The sequence below is a fragment of the Passer domesticus genome, chromosome 31 (assembly GCF_036417665.1).
Source record: "Passer domesticus isolate bPasDom1 chromosome 31, bPasDom1.hap1, whole genome shotgun sequence".
NCBI classification, from domain to species: domain Eukaryota; kingdom Metazoa; phylum Chordata; class Aves; order Passeriformes; family Passeridae; genus Passer; species Passer domesticus.
In genome coordinates, this window is record NC_087504.1 from 4,055,376 (window position 1) to 4,073,427 (window position 18,052).

At 44.7% G+C, this 18,052-nt stretch overlaps 1 protein-coding gene across 5 annotated transcripts in view; it reads left to right on the top strand.

Moving 5' to 3' along the window:
- Positions 1-18,052, top strand: part of SCN8A (sodium voltage-gated channel alpha subunit 8) — a 65,105-nt gene that overhangs the window by 32,812 nt on the left and 14,241 nt on the right. For all 5 annotated transcript variants that reach the window (XR_010351276.1, XM_064400939.1, XM_064400937.1 and 2 more), the window contains 12 exons: positions 421-627; positions 886-1,173; positions 2,505-2,864; positions 3,796-3,931; positions 5,667-5,905; positions 6,081-6,254; positions 6,955-7,311; positions 8,378-8,848; positions 9,844-9,961; positions 11,109-11,263; positions 11,847-12,020; positions 16,886-17,008. Coding sequence is in view for 4 of the 5 variants with exons in the window: in XM_064400939.1 (XP_064257009.1) it covers positions 421-627; positions 886-1,173; positions 2,505-2,864; positions 3,796-3,931; positions 5,667-5,905; positions 6,081-6,254; positions 6,955-7,311; positions 8,378-8,848; positions 9,844-9,961; positions 11,109-11,263; positions 11,847-12,020; positions 16,886-17,008 (2,802 nt within the window). In the remaining variant the exon portion in view is untranslated. The remainder of the gene's footprint in view (positions 1-420; positions 628-885; positions 1,174-2,504; positions 2,865-3,795; positions 3,932-5,666; positions 5,906-6,080; positions 6,255-6,954; positions 7,312-8,377; positions 8,849-9,843; positions 9,962-11,108; positions 11,264-11,846; positions 12,021-16,885; positions 17,009-18,052) is intronic.

Genomic DNA, 18,052 nt, shown 5'->3' on the forward strand with positions numbered 1-18,052 from the left:
TAGCCCTGGCTGCAGGAGGCTGTGAGCATTCAGCTCTGCTCACGCAGGGTGCTCAGGCTCTTTGGAGGGCACAGAGTTTTCTCCTGACTTGAGGATGCTTTGGGGACCTTGCTGAAGCAGCTGTTTCTTGATTTGGTTTGTTTTAAGGGAGTCTGAGCATTGGGTTTCACTCTGTGCCTCTGAATTCTTTTCATTTTGGATGCTCCCTTAAGGGAAGAAGGTGGATGTCACCTTTTGTGTTCATGGCTAAGGAATGTGCAGGGAAAACGCTGAGCTCTGGAATATTCAGCACTGCTGGATTTTCTTAGAAACATTCAGGTCAAGAAGCTTGGGATCAGCTCTTGCATCTCATGTCAGGGAAGCCTGAAGTTGCTTTTTTTTCCCTTTTCTAATCCCTCTGCCATTCTTTTCCACTTCCAGACTTTACGAGCGGCAGGAAAAACCTACATGATCTTCTTTGTGCTGGTGATCTTTGTGGGATCCTTCTACCTGGTGAATCTGATTTTGGCTGTGGTGGCCATGGCCTACGAGGAGCAGAACCAGGCAACCCTGGAGGAGGCAGAGCAGAAGGAGGCAGAATTCAAGGCCATGTTGGAACAGCTGAAAAAGCAGCAGGAAGAAGCACAGGTGAGAAAAAAACCAATTCCTCTCTGTAAGGGTGGTGAGACCCTGGCCCAGATTGCTAGAGAAGCTGATTTTACTACCTGCACAAGCAGATTATAAAAATTCTACCAAATTCTGGCTGCAAGTTTCTTCCAAGGAGAGAATAAACCTCTCAGTCCTGCCCCAAAGTCTCTTGCTCAGGTGAATTAAGCCAAACTCTTCGAGCAGAAAATGGAGTGGAAAGATGTGATTTATTTTTCCTTTCCTTACCTGCACCCTCAGGCTGCTGCCATGGTCACCTCGGCAGGGACGGTGTCTGAAGATGCTGTGGAAGATGATGGTGGGGGGAGGATGTCTCGGAGCTCCTCAGAGATTTCCAAGCTCAGTTCCAAGAGTGCCAAGGAGCGTCGGAACAGGAGGAAGAAGAGGAAGGACAAGGAGCTGTCGGAAGGAGATGAGAAGTGTGACAATGAGAAGGTGTTCAAGTCAGAATCTGAGGATGGCATGAGGAGGAAAGCATTCAGGCTGCCAGATAACAGGCTGGGAAGGAAGTTTTCCATCATGAACCAGGTAGTTTTCTGTTCCTTCACTAATGTTTGTGGTTGAGGTCAGGATAATATTCTGCTTTAGATTCCTGTTGGCATCTCAAGGGTTCTCCCCACTGTCCTAAACTGTGTTGGGTCAGGAGAACACTTAGAGCCCGAGCTGATGACTCTCTCACACACTTCCCTTGGCAGGAATTGTTCCTGAGGAATCCAGCCAGGTAACTCCTCCACTGAGGCAGTTCAACCAGCCAGGAGTGAGCAGCTCTCACAGTGCAGCCAGGGATTGAGGGGTGATGGTCTGTGCAGGCCTGGAAAGGGGGGGAAACAGATGAACAAAGACCATTTACAAGCACCTGGAGTGCCAGGACAAGGGGCAATGGCCTCCCAGTGCAGAGGACAGGGCTGGATGGGATACTGGGAAGAAATTCCCCTCATGAGGGTGGGGAGGCCCTGGCACAGGTTGCCCAGAGAAGCTGTGGCTGCCCCATTCCTGGAAGTGTCCAAGGGCAGGTTGGACAGGGCTTGGAGCAGTTTGAGGCAGTGCTTCCACCCCCACAATGGTCAGGGGTGGAACTGGACAATCTTCAAAGTCCCTCTCAAACCAAACCAAGCCATTGAGTGATTGTAGGAAACCACCCAGCAGGGTTTTGTGCCCATCCTCCTCACTGTGGAGTAAAGCACACGGGATTCCCTTTTCTTCATGGTGGAAAAAGCTCTTTTTTATTCACATAACTCAGTTTTTATACAGTTTTACAGACCTCATTGGGACTCCAGTTGGTCAGTAGGTCCTTGCCAATTAGTTACTGGTTAATTAAAATTGTTAGGCTGCATAGATTGGTCACCCCAAACCTCGCTGTGTACGTGCAGGGAAGGTTGTTTGGGAGAGATCATTTACATTTTTCTAATTAACAGTGCAGAGTTAAGTCCAGCAGTGCAGTTTGTATCTCAGTTTATCCAGGTGCCAGTTGTTTGTGACCCGGGAATAGATTGGCTTTGTTAACAAACTGCTCACAGCAGGATTGCTTTCACATGGCAACTGCAAAATGCCAGCTTGGCTTAAAAGAAATGGCTTTTAAAGAAAGAAGAAATGGCTTTTAAAGAAAGAAGAAATGGCTTCTAAAAGAAAGGAGAAAGGGCTTCTAAAAGAAAGGAGAAATGGCTTCTAAAAGAAAGAAGAAATGACTTCTAAAATCAGAGAGAGAAGTCCTGATTTTGAGAGGCCTTTCTTTATAATTTTTCCACCCGAAATAACAATTCCCACCTTAAATAATAATTCCCACCTTAAATAATAATTTCCCACCTTAAATAATAATCCTTCCACCTTCCACTCACCGTGTCCTTGCCCTCCTCCCCCAGTCTCTCCTCAGCATCCCGGGCTCCCCTTTCCTGTCCCGCCACAACAGCAAGAGCAGCATCTTCAGCTACAAGGGGCGCTTCCGCGACCCGGGCTCGGAGAACGAGTTCGCCGACGACGAGCACAGCACGGTGGAGGAGAGCGAGGGCAGGAGGGACTCGCTCTTCATCCCCATCCGCGGCCGCGACCGGCGCAGCAGCTACAGCGGCTACAGCGGCTACAGCCAGGGCAGCCGCTCCTCGCGCATCTTCCCCACGCTGCGCCGCAGCATCAAGAGGAACAGCACCGTGGACTGCAACGGCGTCGTGTCGCTCATCGGGGGGCCGCCCTCCAGCATGCCCGGTGGCCGCATCCTGCCCGAGGTAGCTGCTGAGCGTGGTGTGGTCAGACGAGCATGGTCTGAGCAGCGTGGTCTGCTGAGCATGGTCTGACCAGCATGGTCTGACCACAATGGTCAGATGAACATGGTCAGACAAGCGTGGTCTGAGCAGCGCGGTCAAATGAGCGTGGTCTGACCAGTGTGGTGTGGTCAGACAAGAATGGTCTGACCAGTGTGGTCAAATGAGTGTGGTCTGATCAGCATGGTCTGACCAGAGTGGTCAAACAAGCATGGTCTGACCAGCTTGGTCTGCTGAGCATGGTCTGCTGAGCATGGTCTGACCAGCATAGTCTGACCACCATGGTCAGATGAACATGGTCAGACCAGTATGGTGTGACCAGAGTGGTCAAACGAGCATGGTCTGACCAGCTTGGTTTGCTGAGCATGGTCTGATCAGCGTGGTCTGGTCAGACAAGCATGGTCTGACCAGTATGGTCTGACCAGAGTGGTCAAACGAGCATGGTCTGCTGAGCATGGTCTCACCAGTGTGGTCTGACCAGCGTGGTCTGACCAGTGTGGTCTGTTGAGCATGGTCTGGCCATCATGGTCTGGCCATCATGGTCTGGTCAGATGAGCATGGTCTGCTGAGCATGGTCTCACCAGTGTGGTCTGACCAGCATGCCCATCTGTTTGGTTCTTTTACAGAGAATTAATGACATTGTATGTACTTAGAAATGTTCTCTAAAGTACAGTCCGTATTTGTCTAAGGCTGCAGAGCACTGGTCCAACAGAAGAAAGGGCTTGAGTTTTGGTTGGACCACTTGCATGTTGTAGGAAGGTGGGAAGGACAGAGGGATACACAGAATATAGAAAATACAGAATATGGAAATGCAGACTAAGTGCTGCATTTCTGGGCTGAGAGTGGGTAAGAGAGAAGACTCCAGTCTGTATTAATCACCATCTGAATTTTTCAGGGTACTACTGAAATCGAAATTAGGAAGAAGCCTGGTGGGTCTCTCTTGGTCTCAATGGATCAGGTGAACGCGTCCTATGGAAGGAAGGATCGGACCAACAGTGTCATGACTGGGTTGACCAACACCCTTGTTGAGGGTAGGTGTCATCTGGGGACTAGAGGGGCACCCTTGAGCCCCTTCCAGTGCCTGAAGGGGCTCCAAGAGAGCTGGAGTCAGACTCTGGACAAAGGGCTGGAGGGACAGGACACAGGGAATGGCTTCCCACTGGCAGAGGGCAGAATTGGTGGGATACTGGGAAGGAATTCTTCCCTGTGAGGGTGGGGTTACCCAGAGAAATTGCCCCATTCTTGGAAGTGTCCAGGGTCAGGTTGGGCAAGGCTTGGAGCAACCTGGTCTAGTGGAATTCAGCTCCCAATGCTTTAAAGCAGTACATATTAATGCATGGTTTTGCCTAAATCTGCTTCTTTTGGGTCTTTATTAATAAAGAAATATTTATTAGACTTTATTTTACTTGGTTTTGGCATCCAAATTTCACGGAGATGGAGGTAAAGGCAACAGAGAGTTGTAACTTTACAATGAAGAGAATGCAGTGTGGAGATCAGAGGAGTAAGGCAGTGTCAGGTCCAGGAGTTCTGTCTTCTGTCATCTCCAAGCCCTGGAGAGACCTTCCTTTGCTCCAGGCTGTGGGAGTGAAGGATTGGAGCTGCACTGGGAGCTGCAGTGTGACAGCTGTCAGAAGAGAAAGGGGCTGTTGGCTGGTGGGAATTCTGGAATGGACAGCACATGGAGATGAGATTTCCCAATGTGTCATGCAGGAGCCAGCAAGAATTCATGAACAGCAGCCACATGCGGTTGATGATCTCAAATTCCTGCTGTCTCCTGCAATAAAATTGTAGGAAAACGAAATATACTTAGAAACAGAGCAGGGTTTTGCTGCTGCTCCCCTCCTGCGCAAACGCCTACGGGCTCCAGTGCCATGGGCCTCTTTTTAACTTCAGAAATTCCAAGGCAACTAAATACTAAGCAACCAGAGAACCAATGGGAAGGAGAGCACATACAGTGGTCCTTTCCCTTCCCATAAAAAATAAAAGGTGAGGGTGCACAGCTGGACTGGAATCAGCAAGTCAACAAATGGGGGCAACTCCTCATTTGTATTTTTTTTTGCCTAAGCACTTGAGATAAGCCAGTGTAAAAAAGAAAAAAAAATGGACACAGCATTTCTGTGTTTGATTTCTGTAAATGAATGTAGTTAGTCTTAATCAGGTTATTCCTGTTGAAAATCCTTTGCAGCATTATGTCACCTCTTTCCTCTTTTAGACCACGTCTGTGTTCAGCACAGAATTCATCTCAGTTATTTAAAAACTGGCAGCAAAGGCAGTTTGGAATCTGTAACTTTGGTTTTAACTGCTTTACCTTGATCAGTTCCGAGTTAAATATAGCCCTTCATTTGGAATAATTTGCATTGAATCATCCTGGTGGGGCTGAAGCACAGGGTTAGAACTGCAGTTATGGTGACCTGGTAGGGACAAAGGAGAAGCCGTGGAGCTCAGTAAAACCATGGAATCCCAGAATCCAAGAATCCTTGAGGTTGGAAAAGAGCTCCAAGGTCAGTGGATCTGACCTGTGACCAATCCCCACCTTGTCACCCAGGCCAGAGCACTGAGTGCCACATTCCTTGGACATGCCCAGGCATGGGGACTCCAAACCTCCCTGACCACCCTTTCCATTCTCCCTGATGTCCAGCCTGCCCTCAGACTTGACCCAGCTCTTCTCTTTTGTCACCTCCATGGCCATTTTCACAAAGTTCACAGTTTTTTAGTTCTTCAGCCTCAGAGATGAAGCCTGAACTCTGTTTTGTTTTGTACCTGCAGAGCTGGAAGAGTCCCAGAGGAAGTGTCCTCCTTGCTGGTACAAATTTGCCAATACCTTCCTGATCTGGGAATGCCACCCATACTGGATGAAGCTGAAGGAGATTGTGAACTTAATTGTCATGGATCCTTTTGTTGACTTGGCCATCACCATCTGCATCGTGCTGAACACGTTGTTCATGGCCATGGAGCACCACCCCATGACCCCCGAGTTCGAGCACGTGCTCTCTGTAGGAAATCTGGTAAGGAAATCTGCTAAATTCTCCCCACAGATCTGCTCCTGCTGGGGCGCCTGGATTATTGACGTGGGCTTGGACTTTGAATCAATTGCATTGTTGAGGCTTAGCCTGAAGAGCAGAAAATAAGCTAAAAATGATTCTTTGCCTGTTCTTTGTCTGTCTCTCCTCCCCACTCCAGGTTTTCACTGGGATTTTCACAGCAGAAATGTTCCTGAAGCTCATTGCAATGGATCCATACTATTATTTTCAAGAAGGCTGGAACATCTTTGATGGCTTTATTGTCTCCCTGAGTTTAATGGAGCTGAGTCTGGCAGATGTGGAGGGACTTTCCGTGCTGCGATCTTTCCGATTGGTATTCCAAATTCCAGCTCTTTTTTAATGTTATTATCGTGGAGCTACCACAAAGCTTAGGATCACAGAATCATGAAATGTCCTTAGCTGGAAGGGACCTACAAGGATCTTCTAGTGCAGCTCCTGGCCCTGCACAGGAGCTCAGCAATCCCACCCTGGGTATCTGTGGGAGTGTTGTCCAAACATCCTTTGAGCTGTGGCAGCCCTGGGGCAGTGACCATTCCCTGGGCACCCTGCTCAGTGCCCAACCAGGGGAAGAACCTTTTCCCAATATCCAGTCTATCCCTTCCCTGATACAGCTCCAGCTGTTCCCCTCACATAAGGAATTTTTCCCATTTACGTAGGACAAGGGAAAATCACTTTTTTCTGGGTTTGTGGAAGACAAGAGATAGAGTGGTGCCATTTTTTATGGTCTCTTCTTTCTTCAGGACTGCTCTTTATGAGATCTGAGCAGCAGCTTGGGCAGGGAGGGGTGACTTTTCCTTTGGGAAGATCTTTGTGTGGGGAATAACTAAGTGCAAAATTCACAAGCCCAAATTTCCAAAAAGGTTAAGCATTCTCTGCTCACTGTAACCTCAGCAGCAGAAGCATGGACTTAACTTTATGTAAAACACAAAATGGTTGTCATTTAGGAAGTTCTGCTTTATTTTCCTCTTTGCTTAAGATTTGTTTGTTTTGGTTTTTTTTTTTTTTTTTTGTAGCTGAGAGTCTTCAAACTGGCCAAATCCTGGCCCACTCTGAACATGCTGATAAAAATCATTGGTAACTCAGTGGGTGCCTTGGGGAATTTGACCTTGGTGCTGGCCATCATCGTGTTCATCTTCGCCGTGGTGGGAATGCAGCTCTTTGGCAAAAGCTACAAGGAGTGTGTCTGCAAGATCAATCCCGATTGTGAGCTACCCCGCTGGCACATGCACGATTTCTTCCACTCCTTCCTTATTGTCTTCCGTGTGTTGTGTGGGGAGTGGATTGAGACCATGTGGGATTGTATGGAAGTGGCAGGACAGGCCATGTGCTTGATTGTCTTCATGATGGTCATGGTCATCGGAAATTTAGTGGTCAGTAAATGGTTACTGATGGGATTTCTTGGTTGCCTCTGGGTGGGGTAGGACTTGGGGAGACCCCCAGGATGAGGGAGTGATGGTTTGTGAGTCTGTTCCTGCTCTGTGGAGGTGCCTCTTGGCCTCTGATCTACCAATAGTAGATTTTGCTAGCACAATGTTAAAGATGCTTTTTGCTTGATGAGGACCTTAAACAGTCACCCGTAAATGAAGCATTTTGCAATAAAGCTGAAAATATAAAAGCCTCAGTCAAAGTGCACAGGCCTGACCTGAGGGGAAAAAGAAGCTAAAAGAAGCAAAAACTAGCAATTTAATTGCCAGAAAACTAAATAATTTGGTGCACAGGGGAAGGTCCTGAAGTGTTAAAATGAGGAATGGAGGTTTCTTCTAAAACCTGCCCACTGGCTCAGTCATGAGGTGCTGTTGTGTGCAGGAATGGGCTGTGAAACTGCACGGCCTGTTGTGTGGGAGGTTGGACTAGATCATGATGCTTCCTTCTGGCCTTAAATTTCATGAAGAAAAGTCTGTGGAGGAAAATGTGAGCAAAGAATGAAGTCACATGAACAGTCGCAATTCTTCAAAGTAGTTGTGAGCTCTCTCTGAGAGGTCCTGTCTTGCCAAAGGGTTTTGATAAAATTAGTCTTGGGGATGGTCACTAAATGTGGGTGAGGAAATAGAGCTGGGAGTGATCACTCAAAATGCCAAGATTTCCCCCATTTTCTTTGAGGCAGGGATGGGACTAAATCAGTAAGGTTGAATTTAAATCCCTTGGGGATTAAATCGCTCTCTGACATCTGCAGTCCAGATCCTGCAAGGGGCTTGATCCAGGGACCCCTGGACCTGCCCTGGACCCCTGGGACTCCTCAGAGCTGCACCAGGGTCCCTGTTGAGGGAACTTTTTGTAGCATCAGGGGGTTGTACCTTGAACCTGGGCACCTGGATGAGTTTGTGGGACGCCAGAGCTGGTGCTTGGAGACCAGCAGGGCGTGGGCGCTGAGTGCTCTGCTCAGCTTTGGGAATCCCCCCCTTGTGTGTCAGTCCAGCATCAGCTCTTCCCTTTCAGGTGCTGAACCTGTTCTTGGCCTTGTTGCTGAGCTCCTTCAGCGCAGACAACCTGGCAGCCACGGACGACGACGGCGAGATGAACAACCTGCAGATCTCGGTGATCCGCATCAAGAAGGGCATTGCCTGGACCAAGGCCAAGGTCAGGGAGTTCATGCAGGCCCACTTCAAGCAGAGAGAGGCCGACGAGGTGAAACCCTTGGATGAGCTGTACGACAAGAAGGTGAACTGCATCGCCAACCACACCGGGGCCGACATCAACCGGGACATCGATTTCCTCAAGAACGGCAACGGCACCACCAGCGGCATCGGGAGCAGCGTGGAGAAATACATCATCGACGAGGACCACATGTCCTTCATCAACAACCCCAACCTCACCGTGCGCGTCCCCATCGCCGTGGGGGAGTCCGACTTCGAGAACCTCAACACGGAGGATTTCAGCAGCGACACGGATCCTGATGGCAGCAAAGAGGTGGGACGGAGGGCCTGGAGACCTCTGGGCAGGGAGGGATGTGTAGTTCCAGCACTAAGCTTTGTGTTGGAGATGTTGTCTTTGCACTCAAAGTGGAATTTGTTGTGCTAGTAGAAAGCCACAAATAATAAAATTAATAATAAAAATAAAATATGTGTAAAATAATGAAATATGATCATAGAATGATTCTATAAATACATAAACTATATATTTATATAACTATATATTTATATATACTGTATATTTATATAACTATATATTTATATATGCTATATATTTATATATGCTATATATTTATATAATGATATATTTATATATGCTATATATTTATATATGCTATATATTTATATAACTATATATTTATATATGCTATATATTTATATATGCTATATATTTATATATATTTATATAACTATATGTATGCTATATATTTATGCTATATATTTATGTATACGATATATTTATATGTACTATATATATACTAAATATGTTTATATTTAATTTTATATTTAGTACATATTTGTACATTCTAAATATATATACTATATATATTTACCATAGTTATAGTAAAATAAATAAAAATTTATAGTAAAATAAATATAAAAATATATAAAATATATTTATATAAATATAAATAAATATAAAATAGAAAATAAATAATATATATATATAATACAATACAATATAAAAAGAAATAAATTAAATATATATATAATCACAGTAAAATATATATAATCATAGAATGGCCTGGGTTGAAAGGAGCTTAAAGATCATCTAGTTCCAAGCTCCTCCTTGGACAGGAACACCTTTCATAATGTAACTATTTAATCCTGCCTGTCCTGTTAGCATGAGACATAAGCTGGGTCAGCATCTCAGTGATTAAAGTGAGGAAACAACTTCCATGACAGCAAATGTGGTGAACCACCAGCTGAGTTACCATGAAATGTGGTGTTTTTTGGGATTGATCTTGATTGGGTTGGGGTTTTGTGCTGCAGAAACTCGACGAGAGCAGCTCCTCCGAGGGCAGCACCATCGATATAAAGCCTGAAGTGGAGGAAGTGCCTGTGGAGGCACCAGAGGAGTACCTGGACCCAGATGCGTGTTTCACTGAAGGTGAGAAGGGAGTGAAGGAAGAGGCTCTGGGGATGTTCTGGGTGAGCTCACCTCAGGGTTGGGTCAGCCTGTGTCACAGCTGAGACAGAGACAATACAAAGCAACACGCTCCATTTGCAGAAGGCTTCAAACTGTTTTTATTATAGCATGTGTGCTTTTTGTACATTCTTAAAAAACTCCTGAGTTTACACTTCACTCATTGGTCATGAGATACAAACAAAGTGCTCGTTGGGATAGGCAGCTGCAGGTTCCTCTTGTTTATCCTTTTCTTTCTTGGTTTCTATGTCAGTGACCTTGGTAGGAAATTCTTTCAGGGGTAAACGTGGATCCTGTTATCAAACTTCTCTCTGCTCACAGAAGTCACTCTTCCACAAGCCTGGATCAGGGCAGGCTCTCAGCTTATCTCAAGGCCCTTCTTGGATGTTGGTGCACTGATTCAGAGGAATTTGCAAAATGAAACTCTCAGAGATGCAGCTGCCACTGCTAGGATGTAGATCATAGAATCATTCAATAGTTTGTGTAGGAAGGGACCTTAAACTTATCCAAATTTACTCCCTGCCACGGGCAGGGACATTTCCCACCATCCCAGCTTGCCCCAAGTCCCATCCAGCCTGGCCTTGAACACTTCCAGGGATCCAGGGGCAGCCCCAGCTTCTCTGGGCACCCTGTGCCAGAGCCTCCCCACCCTCAGAGGAGGAATTTCTAAAGAATCAGACATGACTTATAGTAGAACAAGATGATTTTTGTGCAGTTGATGCCTTAAGTACTCAGAAGCAGAGTACTTTTCCTTTCCTCTGGCCTCAATGTTGTTTGAGAGCTGATCTGTTACAGGAATTCCCAAGGCAAAGATGCTTTAAATGGTTCAAGGTTATTTTATCAGCAAGTTTTCCACTTGTCTCCTCAAGAGCATGGACCTCACCAAATAGAACGAGCTGATCTGTTCCCAAATTGATGTCAGTTCTGGTGCCCAGAAGTGACAAAACAACCCTAAAATCCTCAAGAACGCAAAAATTTTAACTCGTGTTAAAACCCACTCAGCGTGGTTCATGTTGGTGACATCCAAACTGCTTCTAGACAGTGAGAATTTAATGTTTTTACCTTAAATCCTGCGTTTCCTGAGTGAAAGTGTGTCCTGTCCCTGTTCCAGGCTGTATGCAGCGCTGCAAGTGTTGTCAGGTCAATATTGAGGAGGGGCTGGGAAAGTCGTGGTGGACCTTGAGGAAAACTTGTTTCCTAATTGTGGAGCACAATTGGTTTGAGACTTTCATCATCTTTATGATCCTGCTGAGCAGTGGGGCTCTGGTGAGTAAAATAAAATTAAATTAAAGGCTCGGGGACATCTGATTGTAGACAGGAAATTTTGGGAAAAAGCAAACTGTGGGAATTCCTACTTGGAAGAAAACACAAGCTCTTATTAGTGTTTTTAGTTTAGTTTAAATTAAGAACAAAGCCTTCAAATCTGGGTTCTGACCCTGGATTGACTAGAAATGTGAGGATCTGGGCAAAAGTCAGCCTGTATCTATGTCTGATTTCACAGAATCAGAAATTCCCAGAATCACTGAGGTTGGAAAAGCTCTCCAAGACCATAAAGTCCAATCTGTGACTGGAACAAAATCAATTTTCTGTGTTTGATTTAATATATAAATAAAATATATGTATTTTAATGTATTTCTATCTATCTATCTATCTATCTATCTATCTATCTATCTATCTATCATGTATCTATGTACTTTATATATATATATATTTATTTATATATATATTTTTTAATATATATATTTAACTAATCTATAACTGTACATTGAACTCACCTCAGGATCATTTGAAGCTCCTGAAGTGTGCAATAAATCCCATATAATGCCACTTGCCCCTGGTTATTTCCCAGGCTTTTGAGGATATTTACATCGAGCAGAGGAAAACCATCAGGACCATCCTGGAGTATGCAGACAAGGTCTTCACTTACATTTTCATCCTGGAGATGCTGCTGAAGTGGTGTGCCTATGGATTTGTCAAGTTCTTCACCAACGCCTGGTGCTGGCTGGATTTCCTCATCGTGGCTGTATGTATCCTCTCCTCCTTCCTTCTGCTTGGGGTGTTTCCTCCTCACATCCTAACTGGGTCACAGATTTAACAATCCCAATATCTGAGAGTTCCCAAAAGAAGGGCAAAACCCTTCAGCCCTCTGTGCAGCTGTGGGATTTCTGCCCTGCGGGGACCAAGGAGGATTTTCCAGCCCTTGGCTCTTTTTTTCTGTGCTGAAAATGGAATTTTTAGGAGACCTGGCTGTGTTTGGAGGTGTTACCAGTGGGAAAGCTGTGCAGATGTGGAATTCCTTGGGGATATTTCTGGGAGTTACATTCTCTGTAATCATTTTCTTGCATTATTAATGATGAGGGGGTGATGAGGCAGCAGAGCCTCCCCATCCCACCACCCCACTTCTGGATTTGTGAGAATCTCAACCCTTGGAAAGCTCATTGTGCACAATCAAGTTCAGCATTATCCATCTTTTGTTCAAAAGAGACAGGAAAGAAAAAGCAGGATCACATCAAACAAAAAGCTCAGAATAATGTAGAGTGAGGGGCAGATCCACCCTGGAATCCCAGCAGAACATCTTGGGAGGGAGGATAAATCTGAGAAATAAAGAAAGGGTGAATAAATTGTAGAATTAGAAGAAAAAAAAAAAAAAGACAATAGAGAGAAGTTGTAGTAATAAATTTGGCTCTGAAGCACAGAGGGAATTTAAAATAAATTGAATTTATGTTGGCCAAAGTGGTAGAAAATGGTGTAATTCAATTGGAAATTTCAGAACCAGGAAATTTAGAATCCCAAGTGCTTGGATTCTTTTAAAGGGTTTCATCACATCCATCTGGGATTCAGTGGCTCTAGTGACTGCCCCAAGAGCAAGTATGTTAAAAAAGAATTCCCAGTTTTTTCCAGGCTTCTCCTTTGGAACACTCTGTGTATGATTCAGTTGCTGTTCAGCACCATTATCACTCTGGAAATATTCCTGAGTAGGTGGAAGGAACTATGCTTGGAATTCAGGGGCAGAAGTGACTCAAACTCTGTTTCCTGTAGGAAAATTGAAATTTGAAATTTTAATTTTCTTTTTAAAGTCCTCTCCAATCCCCTCAACACCTTTCCTTGGACACAACCTGCACATTATAAGTTTTATTTTCTGACAGAAAAGAAATTAAAAATAAATAAATTTAAATTTTGAAATAAATTAATAAATACATGTATTTTCTGGGTCTCCCTCGCTGCCTGAAGATAAAGTACAAGTTTAATTCCAGTTTAATTCAAATTTAATTCCAGTTTAACGGGCAGATGTGGTTCAAGTTTAATTTCCTTCCCATGTATGTGGGAGTGGAATAAAGATCAGGAGCTTCCCAGGCAGGAAGGGAACAGTGAGGGAGCCAAGTGCAGAAGGGTTTGGAATTCCCAGGGCTTTAGGAATTTTAGAATTCCTGTTTTCCCTTGATGTCACAGAAGAATTGCACATTTTTCGCTGAATGAACCACTTGAAATGTAACTTTGAGATGCCAAAATATCCCTCAACAAAACCTCAGCAATGCTTCGTGTCCTGTACCTGTTAAATCACCTTTTTTTAACCCAAATTTTGTGGCGTGTCGTGGAAGGGGCTGGAGTGAGCCAGGGCAGCAGGGATTGAGCCTTTGCATCCTAACAACACTCTTGGATGTTATTTTGCAGGTTGCTATAGCATTGTCCAATTCCCCTCCTCCTCATCCCCAAAGCTTCCTGGGTGTGTTTGTGAAGACTTTTACTGGGTAATAATGAAGGATTCTGCTTTTCAGTCAATCTGGGATTCCCTTTGTCCGACCTCGGTGCCTGCTGTGTCTTCTGTTGGAATGTCCTCAGGGAATAATCCTCAAAGATTATTTATTAAAAGCTCAAACAGCCTTTTCTGGCATGGTCTCAAGGGTCCTGCTCGGGAGTGAGGGGTTATCCCGAGGGGAAAAAGCTCTAAAAATGGGAATTCTTTGTTCATGGCATCGTGGGATGGTTTGGGCTCATCCAGTGCCACCCCTGCCATGGCAGGGACACCTTTAACCATCCCAGGTTGTTCCTGTCCAGCCTGGCCTGGGGCACTTCCAGGGGTGCAGGGGCAATTTCCAGGGATGGGACACTTCCAGTGTTACATTTACAGCGTTCTTTAAATAGCCCACATCCCTAAAACCATTGGATTGTTATAGTTAATTCTATTTATATTTAGGATTTTAGCATACCAGCGTTGCCCTGGCCTGGCTGAGGTGATTTTGCCTCACAAAGGCTTTGTTGGAACCTTTGGGGCAGCCCTGGCATGGTTCAAAGTAGTGGAATTTTAAAATGGGATGGAAAAACCAATCTGTTGTGGCCACTTATTTTTGGGGAAGATACCATGGAATCCTGGAATGGTTTGAGTTGGAAGGAACCTTAAAATAATTTCATTCCAAGTGCCCTGCTGTGGACAGGGGATTTCCATATGAAGATGGAAAAAGCCCATCAGCCACATGCCCAAAGAAGATAAAAATCTCAATTTCCCCACACATTTATGCATTTAAAATCAGGATTTGATATTTCCCAGAAATGCATGTGGAATAAGAATCATCCTTCTAATTAATTCTATTAATTCTAATTATTAATCTAATATATTTTGTATTAAAAATGATACATAGGAAGTGTCCTATTCTGAGAATTCACCTGAAACCCCACCTGTTCCAGGAGGAGCTCCTGTGTTTTTTTTGTTTGTTGCTGTACATGGATGTCTTTCTTTTTTTCTTTTCTTAAAAAGGGTTCACGTCTCTTTCTTATCTGTCTGAAGTGTGATGGTAGAGAAAAATGGGAGAAAGGGTAGGGAAAAATGGTGGAGAAAAATGGTAGCGAAAAATAGGAAAAATGGTGGAGAAAAATGGGAAAAATATAGCAAAAAGAGGGAAAATGGTAGCAAAAAAAAAAAAAGGAAAAATGGTAGCAAAAATTGGGGAAAATGTAGCAAAAAAAAGGAAAAAATGTAGCAAATAAAGGGAATAGTGGCAGCTGCTGTGCCATGTCTGTAACTGTTTACACGTGGCCAAGTTCTGTCTGGACTTGGTGGGTTCAAGGATCTCTGAAAATTCAGATTTAGAGCCTAGATCTGACTCCAGGCTGCTCAACAGGTTGCCCAGTATAACCCAGTACAGCCCAGTCCTTCACTGCGTGCTCCTGTGGCTGCTGAGGTTGGGATTGGGGGGAAAATGTTGGAAATGGGGATGGGATGGGGGGAATGGGATAAAACAGGATTGGGATGAGGGAAATCGGGGGAAGTGGAGCTGGGATTGCGAAAAATGGGAGGAAAACAGGATTGAGATGGGGGAAAAAGGGAGAAAACACCTGGAATGGAGGAAAATGGAGGATTCTGGAGCTGGGGTTGGGAAAAAATTGGGAAAACTGGAAATGTTGGTTTTGGGATGTGGAAAAAACCTTGGGAAAAGCAATTCCTGGGGATCCCCAGGCATGGTGACCACTTTCCCTCATCCCAATCCTGTTTTATCCCATTTTCCCCCATCCCACTCCTGTTTTTCCTGATTTTTCCTGTTTTTTTCCCCCAATCTCAACCTCAGCAGCCACAGGAGCGTGTGGTGAAGCCCTGGGATGTACTGGGCTACACTGGACTGTACTGGGCTGGTTGGAAAAGCCTTGGAAAAGGGATCAGAAATGCTGTATTTGAGGAATTTGAACAACTCTAAAACAGGATCACAGTCAGAGCAGGCAGAAAATCAGAGCTGCTTTGTGTGCCAGCGTCCTGGTTTTGCATGGGAGGCATTTAAGGAAGTTTCTCTACCCTGGTAGTGATATCCTTCCACTCATCAGCAGCCCAAAATTGGTTTGAAACCAAATTTCCTGGAAATTTGGTTTTAAACCAATTTGGTTTAGAAAGCACAAGCAAAGCATTGAACTTAAGAAGCTTGAATTGGTTCTGGCACCACTCCCTTGGGTGTTTCAATTATTGCAGTGTCTGGCTGCTTTGCCACTAATATTCTGACATTTTGGTGCTTTTTTTTTTCCCTATTTGGGATTGAAAGAGTCTCCTAAGAACATGCAAAAAAAAAAAAATTGTGCAGTAAAACAACTAAATAAAGGGTTTTTCATACCAATGGATTTCCCAGGTGCTGTTAGAACAAGAATGTGGTGTTTTGTGCTAAATCCCAGTTAGCTCACAACCAGCGAGAAAATCACATATCTTAAACCAATTTGGTTGAAAATGATTACATTTTAAAGTTTCAATCATGAACAGATTCAAATTACTCATTCAATCTTTTCAGAACACCTCCAACCCATTTGGTTGAAGATCTCCCCCACGCTGGGGTGGTGAGGCAGGAGGAGCTGGGCTGAGGCTCAGCACCCCCAGAGTGATGGAGAGCTTGGCCCAGGTGTGCAGTGTGTGTATTTATCTGTATTCTTTCTCATAGGTACCTTTAACATTTGTCTGGCTTAAATTTCATGGGCGCCGCCGGGATCCCTGCAGCCGGTAAAGGGCGAGGGTAAGGTTTTTGTCATCGTTTGGGCTCTTCCTTCCAACAGCCCCTCTCCGTGTGTGTCTCTGCCTCTCTCTTTCTCTCTCTCTCTCTCTCACTGATCTCTCCCCTCTTGGTCTTTTCTCAACTGCATTATTTCCTTCCAGGTCGGTTCAGTCAAGTGAAGTAGGCAGCTGGTGTCATGGCTTCGGTATTTGGGGCGGCCCAGGTGGCTCCTGGGCTGGGCAATCAGGGCTAGGGGATCCAATCTAACAGTCTGGAACCTTTTTTTTCTTTTTTTTTTTCTTTTTTTTTTTCATTTCCTTTTTTGTGTTGTTTTTTTTTTTTTTTCTGTTTTTCTGTTTTCTTTCTTTTTTTTTTTTCCTATTGTTTTCTGGTTTCTTTTTCTATTTTTTTTCTATTTTCTGTGTAGGTCTCTTTAGTCAGCCTTATAGCTAATGCCCTGGGCTACTCGGAACTAGGTGCCATAAAATCCCTTAGGACACTAAGAGCCTTGAGGCCTTTAAGAGCGTTGTCCCGATTTGAGGGGATGAGGGTAAGATGCCATTAGCAGCTGATCCTTCTGCATGCCCGTGGAGCATTTTATTTTAAAAGCATGCTAGAACTGATCAAAACTGGTGGAAAGAAAATTCCAAACAGAATCATGATGCAGCTGCTGACTTGATCACCTCTACGTGGATGTACCCTCACCCTGCCCACCGCTGCACCCTCCCCTCTAACGAAGGGAGATGCATCAGCTGCCTCATTACATTAATTACTGGCCCAAACCACCCATTTGTAGCCGATGTTGACACTTGGCTGTTCTCATTTGGCCTGGCTTTGACCTCGAGCATCCGAGGGGCTTCTCAGCTGTAACTTTTTTTTTTACCTAGGGAGAATCACCAGGTGCAAAGAAGCAGAATTGGAACCACCTCAGGGTCTCCAGGTGTTGGCTGTTGGTGGAATTGGATTGAAAGATTCTGTCTCAGAGGGGGTTTTTAAAAAAGTAACCAGGGGGAAAAGGCTGCTGCCTCTTGTGGGTCACTGCAGGAAGGGACTGGGGGGAGCTCAGCTCTTCGAAAACTTTGGTTTCATTCCTCTTGTTGCACCTTGTTGTTCTCAGTCCAGTCTGGTGGTGACTGGCAGCCTTGTCTGGTAGTGAAGCTTTTCCTTTCTGTCCCCTTCCTTTTTTTCCATGCTTTTTTGGTCCCTGTCCTGTCACTGTGGAACCAGAACAAAGCACAAGCAAAGCATTGAACTTAAGAAGCTTGAATTGGCACCACTCCCTTGGGTGTTTCAATTATTGCAGTGTCTGGCTGCTTTGCCACTAATATTCTGACATTTTGGTGCTTTTTTCCCCATTTGGGATTGAAAGAGTCTCCTAAGAACATGCAAAAACAAAAAGTGTAGTAAAAAATGAAATAAAGGCTTTTTCATATCAATGGATTTCCCAGGTGCTCTTAGAACAGGAATGTGGGGTTTTGTGCTAAATCCCAGTTAGCTCATAACCAGAGAGAAAATTATATATTTTAAATAATAAGGGAAAGGAATAGCAGTCACAGTTTTACTTCAGGGTCTGAGTGGAGCAATTCCACCTGGA